Source organism: Somniosus microcephalus, chromosome 21, assembly GCF_052327205.1.
Source record: "Somniosus microcephalus isolate GS21.2 chromosome 21, FLI_Smic_1.0, whole genome shotgun sequence".
Lineage (NCBI taxonomy): Eukaryota > Metazoa > Chordata > Chondrichthyes > Squaliformes > Somniosidae > Somniosus > Somniosus microcephalus.
In genome coordinates, this window is record NC_141007.1 from 4,508,599 (window position 1) to 4,529,991 (window position 21,393).

General features: G+C 46.8%; 1 protein-coding gene across 2 annotated transcripts in view; it reads right to left on the reverse strand.

Moving 5' to 3' along the window:
- Positions 1–2,193: 2,193 nt before the first annotated feature.
- LOC147102557 (jupiter microtubule associated homolog 1-like) overlaps positions 2,194–21,393 on the reverse strand; it is a 43,368-nt gene continuing 24,168 nt past the window's right edge. For both annotated transcript variants that reach the window (XM_085963206.1, XM_085963205.1), the window contains exon 5: positions 2,194–2,653. In XM_085963206.1, the coding sequence (XP_085819332.1) occupies positions 2,511–2,653 (143 nt within the window). In that variant the 3' untranslated portion in view covers positions 2,194–2,510. The remainder of the gene's footprint in view (positions 2,654–21,393) is intronic.

Consider the following 21,393-nt stretch of genomic DNA (forward strand, 5'->3'; position numbering starts at 1 on the left):
ATGCTTTGTATCGTCAGCAAACATATATATTACACTTGGCCCCCTCATCTAGGTCATTGATCTAGATTGTAAATAGCTGAGGCCCAAGCTCTGATCCTTGCAGTACCCCACCAGTTACAGCCTGCCAATCCAAAAATGACCTGTTTATTCCTACTGTTTTAAGTCCGTTAGCCAATCCTTGATCTATGCTAATATTACCCCCCAATCCCACGAGCCCTAATTTTGTATAACCTCGTGTGGCATCTTACCGAATGCTTTTTGAAAATCCAAATATACAACATCCACTGGTTCATCCTTATCTACCCTGCTAGAGGGCGGGCTCCCAGCAGTGAGGTCACCTGACCATACAGGGCATGCTCGCTGCGGTACAAAGCCGAGGTTACCCAGCCATACAGGGTGGGCTGGATGGGCCAAACGGCCTCCTTCCGTGCTGTAACCATTCCAGTTAAACCCTCAGAAAACACTATTTCCTTTTCATAATACTGTTGACTCTACCTAATATGATTTTCTAAGTTCCTCCTTTCTTGAATAGCAGGGTTACATTTGCTACCTTTCAATCCATGGGGGACCATTCTAGAATTCTGGAAGATCAAAACCAATGCATCCACTATCTTTGCATCCACCTCTGTTAAAACCTTAGGATGTAGGCCATCAGGTCCAGCGGCTTGTCAGTTTTTTGCCCCATTAATTTCTCCAGTACTTTTTCTTTTACTAATATTACTTTAAGTTCCTCATTTTCATTCGACCCTCTGTTCCCCACAATTTCCAGTATGGTTTTTGTGTCTGCCATTGCGACTATTTGTTTAACGTCTCTGCCATTTCCTTATTCCCCATTATAATTTCTCCTGTCTCTGCTTCAAAGGGACCCACGTTTACTTCTACTAATCGCTTCCTTTTTACATACTTGTAGAAGCTCTTAATGTTTTTATATTTCTTGCTAGCTTACTCCCATTATAATTTCTCCCTCCATCAATTTCTTGGTCAGCCTCTGCTGATTTCTAAATCCCTCCCAATCCTCAGGCTTGCTACTGACTACATTATAAGCCTCTTAATCAAATACTATCCTTAACTTCTCCAGTTAGCTACGGTTGGACCACTTTTCCTGTGGAATTTAAAAAAAAAAAATCCCTCAAGGGAATGTATATACATTGAGAATTATTTCTTTAAATGGTCTTCATTACTTATGTCATCTTTTAATATAATTTCCTAATCTACTTTAGCCAACTCACCCCTCATACCTATGTAATTGTCTTTGTTTATATTGAAGACCCTAGTTTTGAGCTTAACCACATCACTCAAACTCTATGAAATTCTATATGATCACTCTTCCCCTGAGGATCCTTGACTAAGATGACTAATTAACCCTTATTACACAAGATCTAAATTAGCCTGTTCCATAGTTGGTTCCTTGACCTAGTGTTCTGCTTAATTGTCTACCATATGATTCTGAGATTTATCAGAAGCCTCAGTTTGTGTTTCATTTTAATCAATTTCTTTAGTCATCCAGGGTGCTCTAGCTTTGGACACCCTTCCTTTCCCCCTTATAGGAATGTGTCGAGTCTGTACACAAACTAGCTCCTCTTTGAAGGCCTCCCATTGCTCATTTATTGTTTTTCCTGCCAATCTTTGATTCCATTCCACCTGGGCCAGATCCCTTTTCAACTCACTGAAATTAGCCCTCCTCCAGTGGAGTATCTTCACCTTTGATTGTTCCTTCTGCTATGGAAGTTCCTGTAATTACGGTAACTATAACTACTCTAAACCTAATGAGTTTGCGTCTCTACCCACTTCTTTCGATGCTTCGTACAGGTTTGGCTCAAAGTCTAATCAACAGTGACAACCATGGTTACTCCAACCTAAATTCTTTATCAATGCTCGTGGCCTCTCTAACTGCCACATCTCATCCAATACCAAAGATGCTTCCAAGAAGCTTGGTTTGCTCTTTTCCTGCAAAACACTTTTTGCCTGAACCAAGGCCCAAGTCTGTCCAAGACTTTCGATATTGCTCTTAACAAAAGGAGGTGCAAACACCTCATATACCGCGACAGAATACAAGGCTCATCTGATAGCCAATTGTTAACTCAGCTCTCACCTGCTCCCTCTATTTTAGATACTTGGCAGTCACTCTTGCTCTAAAGTTGCTGCTGTGGGCAGGTTATAGTCAATGGGCTGAAGGATGAAGTCAAAGTCCAATTTGGAGAACAATTTTTATTTGCATGACAAAACATACTCTGATAGTCCCAAATACAAAGTCCAAAATGCCAGAATTTAGTCTGAAGTCACATATGAAACACAAACATATCAACATACATCACAGGGAGGAATCACTCATGCCTTTCCCAGCAGGCCTCATGTTTGGTGCACTTTAGGAAATGGAGCTGGCACCTATGGAGCTGTAAAATGTAAAGTGCTAGTACAAAACAAAAAGTAGGGCTCAAACTTTGTAGTTCACAATAAAATTAAACACATTTATTCAGTCTGCAACTCAGATAATGAAGTAAATGGTGTGTTTATCCCAGAACAAGGCTGGAGGCACCACCAGGCGGGATTTTTCTGGGCCGAAATGATGCAGGTTGAGTAGGTGTTACTGGGCTGGGCATGGACTCTGCTGTCTTTCCCTGGGCCGCCTCTTTGTTTTCAATTTCACTGTTGTCTGAAAAAAGCACAACAGTTAAGACAGAGAATCTACAGCCTCTCGAAGCAGGAATGAGGTGATACAAATTTAAATTCATAGTTTAATTTATTAAACAAATCTATTTGAAAGTTATGATCTAACCACTGGCATGCATGTACAGTAATGCAAAACTAGACAAGACAATGCACAGCATTTAAAATAGGGCTGCCTGCAATCTAGCGTGATGGTCATTTGATAAATAGAACTGCACACACAGAATGGAGCCCCCTTTTCCCCTGTAGCATCTGCAAGGACAGCAACAGCAGCTGGATGCTCTCCGGAGCAGGCAGGCATTTCAGTCTCAGTGAAGCTTCAAACCGAATATCCCGATGAGATGACAGGCTGAGTTTACCCGTTTCCAATGGGGTGGGACATCTGCCAGTCTCTAATCCCAATTCACTGGGCCGAGGTTACCTGGCCACACAGGGCAGGCTCCCTGCAGTACGAGGTTACCTGGCCACACAGGGCAGGCTCCCTGCAGTATGAGGTTACCTGGCCACACAGGGCAGGCTCCCTGCAGTACGAGGTTACCTGGCCACACAGGGCGGGCTCCCTGCAGTACAGGGTTACCTGGCCACACAGGGCAGGCTCCCTGCAGTACAGGGTTACCTGGCCACACAGGGCGGGCTCCCTGCAGTACAGGGTTACCTGGCCACACAGGGCGAGCTCCCTGCAGTACGAGGTTACCTGGCCACACAGGGCAAGCTCCCTGCAGTACAGGGTTACCTGGCCACACAGGGCAGGCTCCCTGCAGTACAGAGTTACCTGGCCACACAGGGCAGGCTCCCTGCAGTACAGAGTTACCTGGCCACACAGGGCAGGCTCCCTGCAGTACAGGGTTACCTGGCCACACAGGGCGGGCTCCCTGCAGTACAGGGTTACCTGGCCACACAGGGCGGGCTCCCTGCAGTACGAGGTTACCTGGCCACACAGGGCAGGCTCCCTGCAGTACAGGGTTACCTGGCCACACAGGGCAGGCTCCCTGCAGTACAGGGTTACCTGGCCACACAGGGCGGGCTCCCTGCAGTACAGGGTTACCTGGCCACACAGGGCGGGCTCCCTGCAGTACGAGGTTACCTGGCCACAGGGCGGGCTCCCTGCAGTACAGGGTTACCTGGCCACACAGGGCAGACTCCCTGCAGTACAGGGTTACCTGGCCACACAGGGCGGGCTCCCTGCAGTACGAGGTTACCTGGCCACACAGGGTGGGATCCCTGCAGTACGAGGTTACCTGGCCACACAGGGCAGACTCCCTGCAGTACAGGGTTACCTGGCCACACAGGGCGGGCTCCCTGCAGTACGAGGTTACCTGGCCACACAGGGCAGACTCCCTGCAGTACAGGGTTACCTGGCCACACAGGGCAGGCTCCCTGCAGTACAGGGTTACCTGGCCACACAGGGCGGGCTCCCTGCAGTACAGGGTTACCTGGCCACACAGGGCAGGCTCCCTGCAGTACGAGGTTACCTGGCCACAGGGCGGGCTCCCTGCAGTACGAGGTTACCTGGCCACACAGGGCGGGCTCCCTGCAGTACGAGGTTACCTGGCCACACAGGGCAGGCTCCCTGCAGTATGAGGTTACCTGGCCACACAGGGCGGGCTCCCTGCAGTATGAGGTTACCTGGCCACACAGGGCGGGCTCCCTGCAGTACGAGGTTACCTGGCCACACAGGGCGGGCTCCCTGCAGTATGAGGTTACCTGGCCACACAGGGCGGGCTCCCTGCAGTACGAGGTTACCTGGCCACACAGGGCAGGCTCCCTGCAGTACGAGGTTACCTGGCCACACAGGGCAGGCTCCCTGCAGTACAGGGTTACCTGGCCACACAGGGCGGGCTCCCTGCAGTACAGGGTTACCTGGCCACACAGGGCAGGCTCCCTGCAGTACGAGGTTACCTGGCCACAGGGCGGGCTCCCTGCAGTACGAGGTTACCTGGCCACACAGGGCAGGCTCCCTGCAGTACAGGGTTACCTGGCCACACAGGGCAGGCTCCCTGCAGTACGAGGTTACCTGGCCACAGGGCGGGCTCCCTGCAGTACGAGGTTACCTGGCCACACAGGGCAGGCTCCCTGCAGTACGAGGTTACCTGGCCACAGGGCGGGCTCCCTGCAGTATGAGGTTACCTGGCCACACAGGGTGGGCTCCCTGCAGTACGAGGTTACCTGGCCACAGGGCAGGCTCCCTGCAGTATGAGGTTACCTGGCCACACAGGGTGGGCTCCCTGCAGTACGAGGTTACCTGGCCACAGGGCAGGCTCCCTGCAGTACGAGGTTACCTGGCCACACAGGGCAGGCTCCCTGCAGTACGAGGTTACCTGGCCACACAGGGCAGGCTCCCTGCAGTACGAGGTTACCTGGCCACACAGGGTGGGATCCCTGCAGTACAGGGTTACCTGGCCACACAGGGCAGGCTCCCTGCAGTACGAGGTTACCTGGCCACACAGGGTGGGATCCCTGCAGTACGAGGTTACCTGGCCACACAGGGTGGGATCCCTGCAGTACGAGGTTACCTGGCCACACAGGGCGGGCTCCCTGCAGTACAGGGTTACCTGGCCACACAGGGTGGGATCCCTGCAGTACGAGGTTACCTGGCCACACAGGGCGGGCTCCCTGCAGTACAGGGTTACCTGGCCACACAGGGTGGGATCCCTGCAGTACGAGGTTACCTGGCCACACAGGGCAGGCTCCCTGCAGTATGAGGTTACCTGGCCACACAGGGTGGGATCCCTGCAGTACGAGGTTACCTGGCCACAGGGCGGGCTCCCTGCAGTACAGGGTTACCTGGCCACACAGGGTGGGATCCCTGCAGTACGAGGTTACCTGGCCACACAGGGTGGGATCCCTGCAGTACGAGGTTACCTGGCCACAGGGCAGGCTCCCTGCAGTACAGGGTTACCTGGCCACACAGGGCAGGCTCCCTGCAGTACGAGGTTACCTGGCCACACAGGGCGGGCTCCCTGCAGTACGAGGTTACCTGGCCACAGGGCGGGCTCCCTGCAGTACAGGGTTACCTGGCCACACAGGGCGGGCTCCCTGCAGTACAGGGTTACCTGGCCACACAGGGCGGGCTGCCAGAGGTAAGAAGGAACTTACCGCTATAAGTAGGTAGCACAGAGTCCAGTTCGACAGAGCACTAAACTCGGAATTTGGAGAGTGAGGGAATGTGGTGCATTGAGGGCAGCAGTGCTTTTCTTGCATTTTAAAAAAGCAAGGAGCAGTCCGAGAGAGGGAGCACAAGACAGCGACATCCGTGAGCGGAGTCATTCATTATAATTAATAGTTTAAACAAGATACTAATTAGCTTCTGAAAGAGGGGAAGAGACATTTTTTAGATCATGAATGGGCAGCTGGATGCCTGTTGCTTGCAATTCCTGCACCATGTGGGAACTGCAGGGCCCTTCATGTGTCTTGGGGGACCATGTGTGTAGGAAGTGTTTCCAGCTGCTCAAGCTCAAGGTTTCCAAGCTTGAGGGGCAGCTGGAGTCACTGCTGAGCATCTGGGAGGCTGAGAGTTTCCTGGACCGTACATTCCAGGAGGTGGCCACCCCACAGGCAGAGAGAGTTCAGGGTAGTAAATGGGTGGTCACCCAGAAGACTAGGAAGAGGCAGGAAGTGCAGGAGTCTCCAGCGTGTGTCACTCAAACTGGTACGCAGCATTGGAGACTGCTGGGAGTGACGACACCTTGAAGGAGTGCAGTCTAGACCATGGCACCAATAGGCACAGGACTGCACCGGGGCGGAGAGACGACAGCACAGCATAGAAATGGTCATTATAGGAGATTCCATAGTTAGGGGGGGACTGACAGGCGTTTCTGTAACTGTCACCGTGAGTCCCTCATGGTGTGTTGCCTGCCTGGTGCCAGGGTAAAGGACATCACGGAGAGGATGCAGGTGGAAGGGAGTGAGGCAGAAGTTGTGGTATACGTCAGTGCCAATGACAGAGGGTATTGAGGTCCGACAGTCAGACTTTCAGGAACTAGGGAGGAAGTTTAAAAAGTAGGACCTCAAAAGGCAGTAATCTCTGGATTACTCCCAGTGCCACATGCCAGCGAGAGTAGAAACTGAAAGATAGGATCAATGCTTGGCTTGAGGCATGGTGCAGGAGGGAGGGCTTCAGATTCTTGGGGCATTGGGACCAGTTCTGGGGCAGGAGGCACCTATTCAAAAAAGGGACAGGTTGCTCCTCAACAGGACTGGGACCAATGTCCTTGCAGGGAGGTTCACTAGTATGGTTGGGGAGGGTTTAAACAAAATAGGAATGTGTTGTATAAAGGAGGGAGAGTGTTGGATAATACTAGAGAAGGGAGTAGTACCATATTAGATAGTAGCAGACCAAGGTGGTCTACAAGGAATACAAAGTCAGGTTTGGAATGCATGTATGTAAATGCACAAAATATGGTGAATAAGGTTGGTGAGCTACAAGCACAACTAGCCGTGTGGGAATATGATGTAGTGGCAATAACGGAAACGTGGCTTAAAAATGGTGAGGACTGGGTGCTTAATATTCACAGATACAAGGTGTTGAGCAAAGATAGGGGTAGGAAAAAGGGAGGTGGGATGGCAGTTCTGATTAGGGAAGACATTGTAGTGTTGGAAAGAGAGGATGTCCTTGAGGGGGCAAGGACAGCATCCATTTGGTTAGAGTTGAGATGCAAAAAGGGTATGATCACGCTATTGGGGATATTCTATGGGCCTCCAAATAGAGAGAGATACAGGAGCAAATCTGCAGGGAAATCAAAGTTGTTCAAGAACTAGTGGTGATATTGGGGGACTTTAATTATCCAAATATCAATTGGGATTCTGTAAGAGTAAAAGGAAAGGAGGGGGAGGAATTTCTGAAATGTGTTCAGGAGAACTTCTATGACCAATATGTTCTTGGCCCAACTAGGAAGGAGGCATTGCTGGATCTAGTGCTGGGGAATGAGGTGGGCCAAGTGTCTGTGGGAGAACACAGGTAAGAGTGATCATTGTATTAGAAGGTTTAGATTAGTAATGGAGAGCGAGGAACTTCTAAATCAGAAGAGGGCTAACTTCAATGGGATCTAGCTAGTGTAAAATAGAACCAAAGATGGACAGGAAAGACTAACTGAACAATGGATGTTCTTTAAGGAGATGTTTTGGGTACATTCCAACAAGAGAGAAAGGAAGGGGAACCAAAGCCAGGACTCCTTGGATGAGGGAGATAGAGAATATGAAACAAAATAGTTCCAGGGATTTTAGCTACAAGGTTAGGTTGGAGAAGCTTGGGTTGTTCTCCTTGGAAGCAAAGTAGGTGGAGGAGAGATTTGAGAGGTGTACAAGATTGACAGGTTTGGATAAGATAGACAGACAGAAAGGCTGTTCCCATTAGCTGATGGTATAAGGACAAGAGGACATAGATTTAAGGTTTTGGGCAGGAGATGCAAGGAAGGACTTTATCACGCAGCAAGTGTTAATGACCTGGAACTTGCTGCCGACGAGGGTGGTGGAAGTGGAGATGATCAATGATTGCAAAAGGAAATTGGATAGGCACTTGGAGAGAAATAAACTTGCAGGGCTACAGCAGGGGAATGGAACTGACTGGATTACTGTACAGAGAGCTGGCATGGACCACTGCATAAAGTGGCAGGAGCCCCCAAGGTGAAAATTATAGCAGTTTTTATAAAGCAGCAGGTCTCTCCAAGGCCTATTTGACAGTGGAGAAGAGGTCGCTATAGGCCCTTCTCGATCAGGAGACTTCAGGTTATTACAGACACCACCCCAGGCCTCCCGCCATCTTTCACCCGTTGGTCCCAAGGAGTGGGGGTAAGATGGGTTGAGGAAGGAAAGGCTCCAACACTTGCATGTGGGGGGATGGGGGAAGAGGCAGGCAACAGCAGGAACACGGAGGAACATCCAGATCAGGGCAGGAGGCCTCACTGCCCATCTTTCTGGTGTTTCTGCCTCAATTCTCTGAAAATACAGTCCAATGTGTTATTGCAGATTGGATCCCAATGGACCTCCACACAGCAATGCTTTATTATACACAGAGCCCCTCCCTCCCCGACACACCACTCCGTTATGACGAGCGGGAGAGGGCAAGAACTCATTTCTCCAGCAGAAATTACCTTTGAACATAGTTTAAAGGGCCGGTCGAAAACAGATCAACAGTGAAAGATCGGCTAGGTGCATCGCATGTAATAAGTTAAATCAGGGAGGGGAGAGAGTCATAATCTCACTCGAAATTCTTATTACGAAAAGGAGCTGGTAGTGCAGGAAGGGAACATTTACAATGCAGCACAATAGGACGATCAGCACAACAGCAAAACCAGCCGATTATTGGACTATCAGCTGGAGAAGGTTGATGCACTTTGATGAAGTGGTATGCCGGGAATGGTAGGATAGTGGTTATGTTACTGGGCTAGTAATCCAGAGACGCAAGTTCAAATCCCACCACGGCAGCTGGGGAATTTAGATTCAATTAATTAAATAAATCCGGAATAAAAAGCTAGTATCAGTAACGGTGACCATGAAACTACCGGATTGTTGTAAAAACTCATTTGGTTCACCAATGTCCTTTAGGGAAGGAAATCTGCTGTCCTTACCCGGTCTGGCCTATATGACTCCAGACCCACAGCAATGTGGTTACCTTTTAACTACCCTCTGAAATGGCCCAGCAAGCCACTCAGTTGTAAAAAAACCACTACAAAAACAGTATGATGAATAAAACTGGACAGACCACCCGGCATCGACCTAGGCACCGGCTTTGGACACAACAGCACACCCAGCCCAGTCGACCCGGTAAAGTCCTCCTCACCCAATTTTGGCACAAGTTCCCAGATGTTGGAGAGCTGTCCCACAGACTAGTCAAGCAACAGCCTGAGTCACACTCAGAATCATACCTTTCAGCCAATGTCCCAGACTCCTCCATTACCATCCCTGGACCAGAGGAATTGGCAGTGGTAGTCAGCCAGGAGTGACCATGGGAGTTCTCATTGACTCCCGACCCCATGAAGTCTCACGGTTACAGGTCAAGCATGGGCAAGGAAACCACCTGCTGATTACCACCTACCGCCCTCCCTCAGCTAATTAATCAGTACTCCATGTTGAACACCAGTTGGAAGAAGCATGGAGGGTAGCAAGGGCACAGAATGTACTCGGAGTGGGGGACTTCAATGTCCATCAGTAGTGTTGTAGTACCACTACTGACCGAGCTGGCAGCATCCTGAAGGACATAGCTGCCAAACTGGGCCTGCGACAGGTGGAGAGAGAGAACCAGTGTGAGGGAAAAACCTTTGACCTCGTCCTCACCAATCTACCTGTCGCAGATGCCTCTGTCCATGACAGTATTGATAGGAATGACCACCGCATAGTCCTTGTGGAGACAAAGTCCTGTCATGTTCTGTGGCATTACCACTCTGCTAAATGGGATAGATTCAGAACAGATCTAGCAGCTCAAAAACTGGGCATCCATGGAGGTGCTGTGGGTCATCAGCAGAATTGTATTCCACCACAATCCGTAACCTCATGGCCCAGCATATTCCTCATTACCATTAAGCCAGGGGACAAGCCTGGTTCAATGAAGAGCACAGGAGAGCCAACCTGGGGAAGCTGCAACACAGGACTCCATGCATGCTAAACAGCAGAAGCAGCATGCTACAAGACAGAGCTAAGTGATCCCCTAACCACTGGATCAGATCAAAGCTCTGCAGTCCTGCCACATCCAGTCGTGAATGGTGGACAATTAAACAACTAACAGGAGGAGGCTCCATGAATATCCCCATCCTCAATGATGGGCAGGCCCAGCACGCGAGTGCAAAAGACAAGGCTGAAGCGTTTGCAGCCATCTTCAGCCAGAAGTGCAGAGTGGATGATCCATTTCTGCCTCCTTCTGAGGTCCCCACCATCACAGAAGCCAGTCTTCAGCCAATTCGATTCACTCCACGTGAGATCAAGAAACGGCTGAGCGCACTGGATACAGCAAAGGCTCTGGGCCCTGACAACATCCCAGCTGTCGTGCTGAAGACTTGTGCTCTAGAACTAGCCACATCTCTAGCCAAGCTGTTGCAGTACAGCTACAACACTGGCATCTATCTGACAATGTGGAAAACTGCCTAGGTAGGTCCTGTCCACAAAAAGCAAGACAAATCCAATCCAGCCAATTACTGCCCCATCAGTCTACTCTCAATCATGAGCAAAGTGATGGAAGGTGTCGTTAACAGTGCTATCAAGCAGCACTTACTCACCAATAACCTCTTCACCGCTGCTGAGTTTGGGTTCCGCCAGGACCACTCGGCTCCCGACCTCATTATAGCCTTGGTCCAAACATGGGCAAAAGAATGAATTCCAGGCAAGGTGAGAGTGACTGCCCTTGACATCGAGGCAGCATTCGTCAGTGTGGCATCAAGGATCCCTAGTAAAACTGAAGTCAATGGGAATCGGGGGAAAACTCTCCACTGGCTGGAGTCATACCTAGCACAAAGGAAGATGGTTGCAGTTGTTGGAGGTCAATCATCTCAGCCCCAGGACATCGCTGCAGGAGTTCCTCAGGGCAGTGTCATTGGCCCAATCATCTTCAGCTGCTTCATTAATGACCTTCCCTCCATCATAAGGTCAGGAGTGGGGATGTTCGCTGATGACTGCACAGTGTTCAGTGCCATTCGCAACTCCTCAGATAATGAAGCAGTCCATGCCCGCATGCAACAAGACCTGGACAACATTCAGGCTTGGGCTGATATTTGCAAATAATATTCACTCCACACAAGTGCCAGTCAATGACTATCTCAACAAGCAAGAGTCTAGCCACTGCCCCATGACATTCCACAGCATAACTATTGCCAAATCCCCCACCATCAACACCCTGGGAGTCACCATTGACCAGCCACAAATACTGTGGCTACAAGAGGTCAGAGGCTGGGTATTCCACAGTGAGTGTCTTGCCTTCTGACTCCCCAAAGCCTTTCCACCATCTACACGGTACAAGTCAGGAGTGCGATGGAACACCGGAAGGAGCATCGCGAGAGCAGAGCAGTCCCGAGTGGCAACTCAAGAGGCAGTTTTTGGAAAAAGTGACCGCAGAGCAAAAAAAGTGACGTTGGCACGAGGGAAAGGAGCCGAGTGGCGAGTAGCTGGGGAGTGGTTTAAGGTTTAAGTTTATTTCTGTAGGGTTAACTGCAGCAACTCACCAAGGCTTTTTCAACATTACCTCCCAAATCTGCAACCACTACCACCTAGAAGGACAAGGGCAGCAGGCACATGGGAACATCACCTCCCAGCTCCCCTCCAAGTCACACACCATCCTGACTTGGAAACATATTGCCGATCCTTCATCAAAATCCTGGAACTCCCTCCCCAACAGCACTGTGGGAGTACCTTCACCACACAGACTGCAGCGGCAGCTCACCTTCTCAAGGGCAATTAGGGATGGGCAATAAATGCTGGCCTTGCCTGCAATGCCCACATCCCAGGAACAAAAAAAAAGTGTCATTACAGGAGAGACTAACACAGCTAAGCTCAGCCAGGCTTAGAGCACTTGACCTAACATTTACCATGCACGGTTAAACTCAACTGCTGGTACAATGTCCACAAGTAAGCACGATCTTTACTAATGGGTCTCGGCAACAGCCTAGTGTGGCATACAACAGGGGCATGGTATACAACAGGAATGTACACCAGCCTAGTGTGGCATACAACAGGGGCATGGCATAAAACAGGAATGTACACCAGCCTAGTGTGGTATATAACAGGGGAATGGCATAAAACAGGAATGTACACCAGCCTAGTGTGGTATATAACAGGGGAATGGCATAGACCAGTTGGGCAGAATAGCCTGCTTGTGCTGTAAATTCTGTTTTTGTACTTTTGACAACATCCAGTCTACTCACATACCACCCCCTACTGAAGGGTCTGGGAACACCAGTCTCTACTCAGCTGTAGGTGAAGGGCAAGGCCCATGGGTACTTGATCAGAAGTTGCTGCTGGCGATAGTGAACAATCGGTTAAAGTGTCTGCATTATATTCCTGGTACCTTGAGGGAGCGTCAACCCGTTTCAAATAGACCGGTTAACACCTCCATTAAAATGGGGAGCAGAGGATGTTGTACAGAGATGTTAAGTGATTGGCCATCAGCAACAGCAGTTTCTAACCTCCAGAGGGGAAAGTTACTGGCCTCCTCGGCATTACCCCATAGGGTGAGACAGGAGTTAGTGTCTGGCGCCTTTGCTTGATGCTTTTGTAGTGTAGTTTGTGGCCAGCAAGTTTACAAGCAGTGCTACGATGTAGGGCAGCACCCACAACAGGGAAGTGAAGCGATGCAGTCTGCTCCTCAGTGGCTGCTAGCAGGGACACAGCAAGTGTTCAAGCAATTTCCGATGACAGCACTGTAAATACCATTAAGGATTTCCCCTATAAATGCCAGATATTTTTCCAAGTTGGTGGAACGATTTTTTAAAAAGATTGTCACCAGTGATTCCCCCATTGCTAAATATTATGTGCAAAAGTTACACATTGTCAGCACGTGCACTGGAAGACTGGAGTGGGTGGAGGATGGTTTAATGGCAGGCACAGGAAGCCATGCATTAGTCTGATCATTTCATGGTGTTTCCAACGGCCATGGGTAGAAAACGCAGAATCATTAAATTCTGCAATTTTCTGGATGGAGTTTTTGGTGCAAGTCATAGAAAGTCCCAGCACAGAAACCAATCATTTAGCCCATCAAGTCTGGGGTCGTGTTTCTCCCCCTACACGAGCTGTCTACACAAACTCTCTGCCTATACCTGTTAATAGTCCCTTTTAAAAGTACTCTTCAACCCTACAACAGTTTGTGGCAGAGAATTCCATTCAAACTAGCCTCATGAAGGTTTCCTAATCTCCATTATTTCTTCAGTATCTTCAATTTGTGCCCACTCCATCATCTCTGACCAATATAAACAATCGTACAATTTACCCAATCATAACCTTGAAGGTCTTCATCGGGTCATTCCTCAGTCTTCTCAGCTCCAATGAAAATGGCCTAAGCTTTCCAAGTCCCTTCATAACTAACCCCTCAACACTGCTAACAACTGTGGCCTAGCTAAGGGCTTGTACAAGGTCAATATTACTTTCTTGCTTTTGTACTTTATACCTCAGATATGAATCTAAGGATTCAAGTTTCTTTTTCTGGTCCTATCTACTTGCCTTGCCATGTTTTGCAACCAGTGTATCTGCACATCAAATGCTCTCACTCCTCTTCATTTAAAATCTCCTCACTTCCAAAATGTATTTTCTCTACATTGAACTGCATTTGCCACCCATCGGTCAATATGCTCACATATATCCCCCTGCAGTCTCATTCCGCATAATTTACCAATTTGGCACCCTCAGTAAATTTGACTATTGTCCGTATCATTTATTTACATCAAATAAGAGCATCCCCAATTGAAACATTAGCTCGGCCATCAAGGGGAACGCAAGACAAGTATCTCCAGCAGAACGAGTGTTCTTCACTTAACTCTGCACAAACATACTTAGAGTGGAGCAATCACACTGCTGGCAGCTGTGGAAAGGGAGCAATATAGAGAAGCCAACTTAAGGGGGCCTTTTACTACCTTGATCAAACCACCTAGCAAATTTATTGAAGAGCAAAACTGATGGCATCTCTAGAAACTGAATAGATTGGTCACATTTTACTATTTCATCTCAAGCCTTAAACTGGCTGCCTTTTGTTAAACATATAGCAAGAACTGCACAAGTGTACAAGTAATTGACCTGGTTAGTCAGCTTCCAGTCCAATTGGACCATCCCGCTTTCCCAATGACAACACAGATAGCAGCAAGGCTAACTTTAGACAGTGTTTTGAAGCTGGAGCAGCAAAGTCACAAGTGCAGAATTCGAAGTGGACCTGTGCAGGCCACACTGTCCACCGTCGTCACCAGTGGGAGGATGGGTACACTACGTTTGCTTCAAACCTCATTTCTGGTAGACACGTTGATGAATGGCTCAACTGAACTGGTAATATCCAACTAAGCCGAAAGCTGTATTAGGCAGCCCAGTGCAAACTACTTAAAACCATAAATCTGGTTCCAAGGCCCCACCTCTACTCCAGAAGGAGTAAAGCTTTCCCTGTCATAAATGATTCAAAATGCATACAACTAGAACCCAAGGAAATTGCAAATTAAGTTTACAAAAGCACAGCAAAACCTTTCGATTCTCAAAGTCCAGAACACACACAAGACAGGTTCAAATGTATAGTTTGTGCATGCATTTGTTACCTGACACTCCTACTTGCCAGTGGGAACTAGAAGGAGAGAGAAAGGAGGTTAGCAAAAATGGCAGCAAATCCACAATTCAGGTAATTATTCCACAAACTGCAGAAGTCTGAAGGAAATGGAAACCATCAGTTTGAGCCTGTGCAGTTGGAATCTTTCCAAAGGCCATTTACAGAATTCTAAGCTTCACCCATTGTCCAAGCAAGCTATGTACTCAATTACTCCAGGTGTTCATTTTTACCAATGCCATTCAAACTGTACAAATACAGGATATCTTTTCACAATGCAGTAGAAGCCACTATAGAACAAAGCTCATCAGCAAGACTATACAAGAGGTTAATGCAGTTTGAAAGTCTTCAGTCTTTTTCCAAAGACATCACAAACAAGGAAGTCATCAAAGGGTCACTGAAGAGTATTAAAGCACACCCTCATCAAGCAACTGCATTTCCACACATTCTTCACATGACGGTCAGAGTTTCACGTAAAGCTTTGGGCTGATGCTCTTCAGAAAAAGGCTAGTGAGATTCTGAAATCTTATGTTCAGTGTGTCGAATCTGTCCCTCATACAAGTCATGTCAGGGCATGCCATCCCCTGCCTGTATAGGAAACTTTCAGAAAGTGCACAATAATGGAAAGTTGCCTCTTCAACTTTTAACATTTCTTCTAGAATTAAAAGCAATGGCTAATCGAGCAGTAATTACTGGGAGAATTGATTCAGCAGCAGGTGCTCATTTTGAATGATGGAGAAACAAACAGCCCCTGCAATGATTCGAGGGGCAACTGTTTGGAGTGGAATGCAAGCCAAGTCGCTGGGGAGACATGGTCTGAAATGTTTGTCTCCTTGACAATGTTCAGTGTCAGATCTAAATAGCAGATAGGGTCACTGGTGTAATTAATTAGTGAAGGTTGCAACATATAGACCTGGTTGTTCAACAGTTCAACCAATTAACTTACTGCTTGGGATTGCCATAAACTCGAGCTTAGACGAGGGAAGATGCAGAGAGTTTAGATTGAACTATTTTATGCAGAAGGTGATAGCTTGGCTGTGCATGGAGGTAATGAAAAAAAATAATTGAAGAGATATTTGAGAGTAGTTGATTGAGGTGCATCACCTTTTGGGACTAGCCAGATGGATTGCATAACTTACTGGTCTTGTATTCTCTGGTGTTTTGACTTATTCAAATTTTACATATAAATTATTTTTGTCTAGACAGATTTGCATATTCCCAATACAAATGCAAAATACTGCGGATGTTGGAAATATTCAACAGATCAGGCAGTATCTGTTGAGAGAGTTAACATTTCAGGTCGATGACCTTTTGTCAGAGCTGTAGAATGCAGTTCTGACGAAAGGTCATGGACCTGAAACGTTAACTCTCTCTCCACAGATGCTGCCTGACCAGAGTATTTCCAGCATTGTTTTTATTTGCATTTTCTCTGTTCGAAGTGGTGTGAGCAGCCCAATATATACACTGGGAAGCTTTACGTCCCCACACTAATTGGATTGATTGTGAAGCATGGTTTGATTTTTGGGGAATGCTAATCAAAGTTACACAAGGCATTTTATTTACATGGTCAGTTTCCGATCGGTTGAATAATACAAATTATGTTTTTTTAAAAACCTGTTTTGGGGATTGTATTCCACAGATCTGACCATTTATAAATAGTCCACTGGTTACGTCAACTTCCATTTTCATGTATGGCATTAGAAGATTTCCCAGGGTGTTTACCAGTGTTTTAGGAGCTCATATCCCACAATGTCTTCGTTTTCTCCCATAACTGAAAATATGTGGTCTTGCATTTGACCTGATCGGAAAGACAACTATCAACCAGTCTAGAAGTGGTGCTTTTGACAGCCACAGAATAAAAACAGGCTATGTGGAAGAGGGAGTTCTTTAGAAAAGATGTTGGTCTGCAGATGTCATGAGTCCCTCTGCAAAAGATGATTGTCATGCAGGTTAAAACTGAGATTTGGACAAGATGAGACGCTGTGGATAGCTAACCCATTAGGGACGGGTAAAGCAAGAGAGTACCGATGATGGGAGACTTCAATTATCCCAATACACTGGGGAGGAAAAAATAATAAAGGGAAATGAGGGGGTTCCTGAAATGTGTACAAGAGAACTTTTTGATCAGTATTTTTCCAGCCCAACAAGCTGTGCTCAATCTAGTTCTAGGGAAGGTGGGACAAATGGAGTATGTTTCAATGGGAGAGCATTTGACAGTGATCACAAGATCATTAGGTTTAGAGTAGTTATGGAAAAGGACAAGGAATAAAAGGTAGCAATGATAAAGGAAGACAGGAAGAGGGCTAATTTCAGTGAGTTGAAAAGGGTGGATTGAAAACAGATCAGATTATACAGTAAATGAGCAATGGAAGGCCTTCGAGGAGGAGATCGATCAGGTATAAACTAGACATTCCTACGAAGGGGAAAGGAAGGGTGTTCAAAGCTAGAGCTCCCTGATGACTAAAGAAATGAAGATGAAAATGAAACAAAGACTGATCATAAATGGCAGGTTCCATATATTAGAGAATCAAGCAGAATAGAGAATAGAACCAAAAGAGGAAAGGAGGTGCAAAGAAAATGTCTGAGAATAGATTAGGTAACAAAAAGGGAATACTAAAGTATTTTATAACAGTAAAAAGGGTGGGACCAATTAGGGACCCAAAATAAATTGTGGCAGCAGAGGGCATAGCTGTGATACTAAACAAGTACTTAGCATCAATCTTCATTAAAGAGGATGCTGCATATGTCACAGTAAAGGAGGTCAGGGTAGAGAAACTGGATAGGATAAAAATAGAAGGGTTGTACTTAAAAGGTTGGCAATGCTCAAAGTAGAAAAGTCACCCGTTCCAGATGGGATGCATCCTAGGTTGCTGAGGGAAGGGTGGAAATAGCAGAGGCACGGACCACAATCCTCCTTAGGACAGGAGTGTTGCAAATGTTACACCTGTTCCAGAAAGATATAAACCAGGTAACTACAGGTCAGTCAGCTTAACATCAGTGGTGGGAAAACTTCTAGAGCCCATAATCCAGGACAAAATTAATTGTTACTTGGAAGAACATGGTTTAATAAAGGACAGCCAACAGATTTGTTAAAGGTAAATAGTGTCTGAAATTTGATTGGAGTTCTTCAATTAAATAACAGGATTGATGAAGATAGTGCAGTTGATGTATATATGGATTCAAAAGAATGATAAAATGCCACATAACATTAGCAAAAGTGAAGCCCGTGGGAATAAAGGGGCAGTGGCAGTGTGGAGACAACATTGACTAAGGGACAGAAATGAGAGTCATGGTGAATGGTTGTTTCAGGCTAGAGGGAAGTAGTGGTGTTTCCCTGGTGTTAGTATTAGGACCAATGTTTTCTGTAAGCTGCATGGCCATGCGGCGCTCCAGGCATCCTGTGTAGCCGGCTTTTCAATGCAAAAACCACATGCAGTATTTTGAATGGCCTGTGCAGTCGCTTAAAGGGGCCACAAGCACCAAAAAAAAATTACAGGGAACGTTGATTAGGACTACTGCTCTGTTGATCTATATTATGACCTTGACTTGGGAATACAGGGCATAATTTCAAAGTTTGCAGATGACAACTCAAAATGAGTAAACAGTGAGGAGAATAGTAGCAGACTTCAGAAGGACACAAGACACACTGGTGACACATGGCAGATGAAATTGAACAAAGAAATGCATATCCTCATTCTTCCTCCCAAAATGCAATATAAACTAAGGGGGGGGGGGGGGGGTGCAGGAAGAGAGATCTGGGGTTTGTGTACATACATCTTTGAAGATGGCAGGACAAGTTGATAGCGCTGTTAAAGGATGTTCTTGCCATGGAGGGAGTGCAGCAAAGATTCAGCAGGCTGATACCTGGGATGGCAGGAATGACGTACGAGGAGAGATTGGGTCGATTGGGCTTATACTCGCTGGAGTTTAGAAGAATGAGAGGGGATTGCATTGAAGCTTATAAAATTCTAACAGGACTAGACAGACTAGATGCAGGAAGGATGTTCCCGATGGCCGGGGAGTCCAGAACCAGGGGTTGCAGTCTAAGGATAAGGTGTAAGCCATTTAGGACTGAGATGAGGAATTTCTTCAGAGAGTGGTGAACCTGTGGAATTCTCTACCACAGAAGGCAGTTGAGGCCAATTCATTAAATATATTCAAGAAGGAGTTGGATATATTTCTTAAGGCTAAAGGGATCAAGGGATATGGGGAGAAAGCAGGGACCAGGTACTGAATTTGGATGATCAGCCATGATCATTGAATGGCCTACTCCTGCTCCCATCTTCTGTGTTTCTATACAGGCTCCTTGACTTTATAAAGAGAGGCATAGGGTACAAAAGCAAAGAAGCGATGCTAAACCTTTATAAAGCACTGGTTAGCCCTCAGCTGGAGTAGTGGCCAATTCTGGGCACCACTTTAGAAAGGATGTCAAGGCCTTGTCCCAGACAAGATTTAACAAGTAAATAAAATGGTAGTGGAGAAAACAATGAGATTAAAAAAGATAGACAAAGCTCCAGGGACTGACTGTTTCCACCCCAGGGTATTAAAAGTGTGAGGAAATTGTAGATGCTCTAGTCAGGATCTTCCAAACTTTGGTTTCAGAATTGTCCTCTTGGATTGGAAATTTCCAATGTCACTCCATTATTTAAGACAGGTAGGAGAGATAAATTAGGAAATTATAGACCTATTAGTCCAATATCTGTCATGGGAAATTAATCAGAATCTGTTATTAGGGACAGTGACTAAGCACTTGGATAAGAGGGTAAAGGGCAAGTCATGTCTAACAAACCTAGTTGAATTTTGAGGTAATTAATGTGGTAGATAAGGGAGTGTCTATTTACTTCAAGTCTGCAAGCCTCTGATCATCTATTCTGAAGAGAATTGGATAGTGTGGTGTGAACCTCTTGAATCTTCAGTAGATTCTGCACGTGCAGGACTGGTTACCCCTCAGGGGGAAGAATATAGCTATGGGGCAGCTGCAGCATGGTAAGGAACAAATGTCTGCTTATAAAACAGCTGCAAAGGGATTGAGCAGGTATGGTACTAAACCCCCAAACTTCAAACACTGGGCTCAGTGCGTGGGACAGTTTAGGGCTGTACAAAGTGTCATTTCAAAACTTGCATATTCTACCTGGAGATTGGGGCCTGGACATCTAGTGCCCTCAGACACAGTTAAAGGTTGGGGGGGTCAGGACTTCTACCCATCAATGACAAGGTAATAGATTTATTAAATTCATGCTCATCAGTTTTCACAGTAGAGGGAGAACAGTAAAATATCAGTGATAAGGGAAAGTAAAAATAAAAATCAAGGAACTTATTGGCTTCAATACAAATTAAAAAATGGCAATGGAGAAAATAATGAGACTCCAGCTAGATAAATCTCCAGGACCCGATGGCTTCTACTCCAAGAGTTAATCAATTTTCCAAGTTCTTGATTCTGGTATTGTCCCATTAGATTGGGAATTTGCTAATGTCACATGGCATGACGAGAGATACTGGGTAACTACAGGCCTGTCAGTTTAATGTCAGTTGTGGGGAATTACTAGAATGTCATTAGGGACAGAATGACTGAGCACTTGAACAAATATGAGCTGATCTGAGAGCCAGCATGGCTTTGTTAAGGGTAAGTCATGTCCGATATAACTGAATTTTGAGAGATCACTATGGATGTCATCTATATGGACTTCTAGAAGGCATTTATTAAGGTTCCACACAAGAGACTAGCAAAATGAGAGCACACAAAAATAGAGGTAGGTACTCAGATTGGCAGGTGTTCCCCAGGGACCTGTTTTGGGAACACAACTTATTCATGACTTGGATATACAACTATTCCTTCATCGAAGTTTGCAAGATGATACTAAGTTCGGAGGGGTAGCAAGTAGTGCAGATGGGAGCAGGAGGTTGCAAAGGGCCAGTCAGATTAAGTGAATGGGCAAATGGAGCTCAATGTGGGCAAGTGAAGTCATCCACTTTGACACAAGAAAGATTAATCGGAGTATTTTCTAAATGGTGAGAAACTAGGAACTGTGGAGGAGCCGAGAGAGATCTGGGAGCCCAGGTACTGAAATCAAAGCTGGTGGGCAGGTACAAAAAGCAATTAAAAGTCTAATTGAGTGTTGGCCTGTATCGCAAGGGGCTGGAATACAAGCTGGAGGCAGTTATGCTTCAATTGTAGAGCCTTGATCAGACCCCATCTGGAGCGGTGCGTTCAGTTCACCGCACCGCTCCGCACCTCAGGGGGGCTACCTTGGTCTTGGCGGGGGTATAGTGCAGATACACAAGAATGATACCGAGGGTTAAATTACAAGGACAGGTGGCAGAACCTTGGCTGGTATTCGAGTATAGAAGATCAGAGTATAGAAGGTTGAGGGGGTGATCCGATAGTGTTTAAAATAGGATGCCAATGAAATTTAGTGGCGCATGCAGTTTGTTTTTTTTGGTTGCTTGCTAACTGGGGAAAGAGATCACTGCTGCTGCCGAACTGAGCCGGGTCAGGAGAAGAAAATAAAAAT